A 6,233-nucleotide genomic window follows, 5' to 3' on the forward strand; every position below is an offset into this window, starting at 1 on the left:
CGCCCAACCAAGCTCAATATAGTAACTCTTTAATAATAATAAAAATAAAAATAGATGTTGATTTTTTTTGGAATTAATATTGAGCTGGAAGAGAATATCTCCCATTTTACAGAAAAAACAGAAAACAGTTCCAAAGAGTTTGAAAATCTCTCCCTGCTGCCCACCAATCAATAGCTGATTTGGAGCTGTGAGCCCACCCACCAACAGCTGCCAGCAGAGGCTGCTAGTGACATGTTATCAACCAATCAGTGCAGGTGTCACTCTACCTTAGTCTAGAACAGCAGTGTAAAGACCTTTAACTTACCAACGACCACTGACCACAGGACCATAGTTGGTGATACAGTTACATTTCCTACAGTCATTAAAGACTTAAAGACTACTTTTAATTGATGACACCCAGACTTAAACAGTTAATTCAGGTCAACTACAGCTGTGTGAGGAAAATTATTGAAGCTAATGTTCTGCTAATGTCATATGGCCTACGGTGGTTACATCTCATTGGTAAGTCCTGCTGGAACTAAGATCAATAAGATCAATAATGACAGTCCTCACATTTACAGTCGTATATATTTTCCGTTGTTGTGAGTTTGGACAACTGAAGTTTAAAGGAGCTACAGTGTAATGTTAATATTTTGAAGATTTCAGCAGCTGTTTATGGTAAACACTTTTTTAGAGGACCTAGATTGGTTCATTGGTGGGATTGCCACCTGTCCTGCAAAGGTTCCTAGGTTCCATTTCACCTCGATACTATTTCCAGGTTGGATTGAATGAGGAAGGTCATCCAGCTGGGCCAAATCACTATGCAGATTAACTTTTCAACTAGTTTAACAAAATCATATTCTGGAAGTTACGACAGCTCTAGAGACTTTAGGAGAATACCTGACAGCAGCAGTGTAAAGACCTTTAACTTACCACTGACCACAGGACCATAGTTCATGCACCAGGAACTGTTTGGAAGCTTGAATGTTTGGAAAACCAAGACTTGCTTGGCCCTGAAGTAGTTCCTGCTTGATACATAGGACTGTTTTCCCACTCGATGGAGAACTTGCTGCATCATGGAGTGCAAAATGTCTCGTCAAAACCGTGGACCCAATAAAAAGTCGGGCTGTTTTCTGTACTTACAATATAAAAGTATTTTTGTCTTCAAACATCCGATGGCCTAAACCATAAAAGCCAGTTGCACCTCCTCCCTGTCACTGTCAGTTTTATGCTCTTCCTCATTTTTGCCAAGCAATAAGGGTGCATTCGTTTAGTTCTGACTCCCCCACCCTCCCATTATTCCTTTACAGAGAGACACCCAAATGGCAAATGCAGAGGAGTGGCACGTAAACCACATAAACTTCTTATTCTGGTCATAAAAGTCAATGTGGTGCAGAACCAGACAGACCAAGTATACTTTAAATGACTTTAAAGTTTTAACTTTAAATGTTTAAAAAAAAAAAAAAAAAATAGATACCAGTTTACCTGCCAGTGCAGAGCTGACGCTGGTAGATCCATTCAGCTGCACAGGGATGGAGGGAACACTGCAGGGAGGGCAGAACAAAAGCAGTCAGTCAAGACTAACAACTACTTTAACCAGTAAACAGCCCAATTCAACCAGAACCATAGGTTAACTAGTAGTTGTTGTGAGAGTTTGAAATAAAGTGTATGAATTTAAGTCTGTATCAAAAGCTTGGACGTCAACTAGTAGTTGTTGTGAGAGTTTGAAAGAAACTGTATGAATTTATTTATCATCCTTCATCAAGTCCAAAGACCTTGAGAAAATAGCATAAACTTGCACAATTAGAGTTGACAGCTTCCAAACAGTGGCAACCTACATTTTTACAATGAAAACGCTACATTCCACTTTTTACAGTTTTAAAGTGGTGTTACATGGACTAAAGGCAACATAATGGACAGAGTAATACGTTGAATGGTTGTCTGGGCCTTTGTAGGCTCATCATAGTACCAGATGTGGCCCAAGGACCTTAATTTTGACATCCAGGACAGAATAAATAAATGCTGGTGCCATTTCTGTGCTGTCGGAAACAGAAAATAAAAAACACAAAGGGGAAAACACAGACAAGCAAAAATGAAACTGAAATGAAACCTAGCATAATAAAGTGTGGTTTCTTCTGCACATTCACAAAGAGAAACAGGCAGGAAAGACAAAAAGGAAAGAAAGTGGATCAGGGGCCATCACATCCATCCGTAGATCTCATAAGTCATTCCTGGTCTTCCTTCCTCTTAGGTATAAAATGTTAGGCTCTAAACTTAGGCACAATTCTGGCAAACTTAGCAATATTTAGGCTTACTAAAACCTAAATATTGAGTTGGGCACCTTACAACATACTAACCTTAGCCCATTGGCACTGGCAGAGCTGCTCAGCATCGGAGCAGTCATTTGACTTCCTGGTAGTGGTGGAGGCCAGGAGTTGCCCCAGGACACCCCCCCAACAGAGAGGGGCCTTCTGGGGTAAGGCGAGTACACAGAGGTGGGGTGCGCCGCCACAGCTCTCCCTGTGCTTTGGAGGCTGGGCCTGTTCAGACTTCCTGAAGAAAATGAATGTCGTGAGCGGCTGGAAATGGGTCCCGTGCTGCTGTGGCTCAAACACTGCTGGCATGAGCAGGCAGGCCCTGAAGGGATAGCCGGGGGCCCGTTGGATGCCAGCGGATATGGGAGGTTACACTGGCGCCTCACCTGACGCCTGAACCCTGTGGCTTTGTTAACTTGAGACAGAGATGTGAGGTCCACTATGTAATTATAACCGTGAGGGCCCAGGTCTGCAGTGCCTTGTCGGGCCTGGTAACTGTGCTCCAAAAGAATAGAGGTTCTTGTCTCGTATGTAGTCCAACCACCTTCATCGTTGGCCCACTCCCAGTAAACACCACTGCCAAGGCCTGAGGACTGGGCAAACAGAGACCGTCGTACTGATCGTGTCTTTCCTGCAATAGAAAATTGAATGGAAATGATATTACAATATGTACAGTAAATACAGCTGTCACGGTGTAAAGAATAAATGAACTGACACGAACACCCTAAAGAAAGTACTAACACATTTCTCCTCATTAGAGACTTGTTAACTTTTAATCAAACATAAACAAATATTAACCAACAGCGGCTTAGCATCCCTAACAACTGTGACGTTATAATGTACTGTATGAACCTGATGTTGTAACTGCGTAAACTCATTAATGAAAAGATGAAAACAGTCAAACAACGGTACTACTGTGAGTTAATGCTACGTTGCTAACACCATAATATGAGTGGTCTAAGGTATGACTTCACCTGTATCCTGGCGGAACTGTTTGAGGCTCGGTACGTCGATAAGATAAGGCGACAGGCTGGGGTCTGATTGTCCGAGGCAGATGCTTGTGCAGCCCGGTCCTGCTGCTCCCCCTCTGGGCCCCCTCGGAGACAGGCACCGTTCGATGTAGGCACTCACCTGGCCGCTGTATGGCCGCCAGAAGCCTAAGTCGTCCTGCCATTCCCACACAGCTATCATGGGCTGAGACTGTCCAGAAGAACCCGATGGTGTAACAGACATAGAGGGCCCGTTTCTGGAGCCGTTCACCCGGGCACAGGAGCCGGGAACGATCGCCATGTTTACGGGGGCTAACAGCGGCTAGTTCCTTCTAGTTCGCTCTTGTAACTGATTGTTGGCTACGACACAAGGGGAAAATGAATAAAAACACCAATCCGGCTAACTCGGCTCGATAAGATGTTCCATTTTAATTGGCTAAAGCGTTTTTGAGGAAGTTAAGCAACGAAAACTAATGGTAAAATAAGCAAAAACGACCTTTAAGTGCATGTTGACAAAGCTGATGCGTTCACGGATGTAGCATTAGCTTCCTTCACAGTAATGCAGATGATTGCTTCACGGAACATCCGGAAATATGAAACTCAATACAGCCACGCCAATGAATGAGCAGATGACTTCACTGCAGCCTTTCAAATAACGCCCTTCAAAGTTAAAAACGCACCTACTCACATAGTTACGTGCGTAACAGATACACACGACGTAATTTATTTTCATTGTAAATAAATAAAGTTTTGGAGTCGCCAAGTTTTACATAATTGAAAGACTACCATTTCTCTTTCATAGGTTCTTAAGAAAAGAAATGCATAAACCTGCTGACTGAGTATCAACAGCAAACACGAAGAAATACAGAAAGCACAACTTACTTTAAAGTCTTGTCAAAAATACAGGTAAGGGTAAAACCATACATTTGTCTGGTTGAAATATTACTTGTTGAAAATACAGGTAAGAGTAAAACCATACACAATTTTTGTCTGGTTGAAATATTACTTGTTCTTGTTGTAATTGTTTATTTTTCAGAATTTCCATTGTCTCATATGTCAATTTTAAATTGCATGTATCATTTTCAAGTCATTTTGTGTTTAAAAATATACTGTATTATATATATATACATATATATATATATGGTACTATGGTATTGTGTTCATGTTCAAATTCAGTCCTAGGTGCAGCTGAAGGTTGCTTTCTTCTTCTGCTACTTAACATTCTTCTCTTTATTTACAGTCACCACCTGCACCTCGGGTCTCCAGCAGAACTGCTGCCATCAACTGGTGAGGAAGAGCAACGACATAAATGAAGTCCTTTTGTCAGATGAGTACATGAGTACAGCCATTGCAGCTTGTTTCCTTTTGTTATTACACTCACATAATACGTGATATTTTACATGATTTAAAATTCCTCTGCAGAAACTTTCACCTTGAACATCTTCTTTAAGTGCACTGTGGTCTGTACTGTAAACCAGCTCTCGTCATGATGTGAAGCCTCCACCTGACTTATTACAGTCATGAATTATTTCTCATGAAGCCAAAGTCCATTACCAGGCTCTAGACCCCTGGCTATTAAGGCAGGGGTCAGGTCCACAACAATTTTCTGCTGCAGGCTGGACATGGAAAAACACTAAAGATGACAATAAACACTCAGATGGAGGAAGAGATTGGATAGAGCCGGAGGCAGTTAATTAGGTTCACATAAAAATTAATAGAAGTGGAAACCAGTTTGTTAGTACCAGTGGGTGGATGGGAATCAGATGTTCTTTGTAAATCATTAATGGACATTGACTCAATGGCTGATGAATGACGAGGCTCAAAGACTGAGATAAAGTACATATAAAAATTAAGTAGAGAAGATGTGAAATTCTCTAAAGAAAATATTTGTGTATGTGTGCATATATGTGTATATATATATATATAAATATATATATATATGTATATATCAACAGTGAAGAAAGCTGTGACTTCATTAGCCCTGATGCTGCTCTGCTAACAAGACAGAAAAGTGAAAAACTTGGGGCGAAGAACGTCTGTCTAATGGTGTCTGTTCTGCCTCTGTTGATCCGGTCGTGGTCTCCTCTTAGCTCCACTGCTGCACAGGGACCTGGTTTCCCATCCCAGGGGACATTATGCCGCAGTATTTCATCCTCAAAATGTAAAACGTCTCACCTCTGTAAGTCTGGCTCATGTTTGGTTTCATTTGAATACGTGAGTCCAGATTCATGTCTGTGAAACGATTCAAAGAGCAAAGTGGCAAGTGGGAGATTTTTGAACAGCCGGGTGGAAAATTGGAGGTTAGTCTACTGGCCCCTGAACAGCACTCCTCACTTTATTCAGGAAATGTTGGATAAGTGTGAGTACATTTTCCAATACTGTTCAGCAAATGTCATTACACACGCTCCTTGAAGAAATAGAGGGAAGGACGGTGGGGTAGTGAATGAGAAGCCGTTTCTGTGTGGCTGAAAAGGAGAGGGAGAGAAAATAATACAGCGTACAGTACAATCTGTACTAAGTCCACAGTCTGTCAGCCACCGTGGAGAAAAGTGTCTCTGCTGATAACGGATGATGAAAATATCTCAGGTGATGGACATGTCTGTGTGAATTGAGGGGTATTTAAGTCAACATTGATGTCCCAGTAATAAAGAGCTGGTTGTTAAGCCTCCAAACACCTGTGCTCACCTGCTGCCGTTCCGACCCTGGGAAGAAATCCTCAGATTTCTAATCTTCACATTCCTCACATTCCCATCGTGCAGAGCAGAATCTGAGTGCAGGTCTGCTGTGAACGGACATGGGAATAGTTTCATGTTACTGAGGGGGAAAAAGACAAGTCTAGCACAGAGGTGGAAGATATACTTTATTTCCACATTATACACAGAATTATATTAGAATTATAATATTTTCTTCTTCCAAGGGCAGGGAAATTCATCTGTAATATTTATTTTCA

General features: G+C 41.6%; 1 protein-coding gene across 1 annotated transcript in view; it reads right to left on the minus strand.

The window, feature by feature from the left end:
- Nucleotides 1-3,899, minus strand: part of dtx2 (deltex 2, E3 ubiquitin ligase) — a 9,733-nt gene extending 5,834 nt beyond the window's left edge. Inside the window, exons 1-3 of the mRNA XM_008332764.3 lie at nucleotides 3,269-3,899; nucleotides 2,337-2,925; nucleotides 1,465-1,523 (exon numbers count right to left, since the gene is read on the minus strand). Of these exons, the coding sequence (XP_008330986.2) occupies nucleotides 1,465-1,523; nucleotides 2,337-2,925; nucleotides 3,269-3,584 (964 nt within the window). The 5' untranslated portion in view covers nucleotides 3,585-3,899. The remainder of the gene's footprint in view (nucleotides 1-1,464; nucleotides 1,524-2,336; nucleotides 2,926-3,268) is intronic.
- Nucleotides 3,900-6,233: the final 2,334 nt, after the last annotated feature.

This window comes from Cynoglossus semilaevis, chromosome 19, assembly GCF_000523025.1.
Source record: "Cynoglossus semilaevis isolate Cse_v1.0 chromosome 19, Cse_v1.0, whole genome shotgun sequence".
NCBI lineage: Eukaryota > Metazoa > Chordata > Actinopteri > Pleuronectiformes > Cynoglossidae > Cynoglossus > Cynoglossus semilaevis.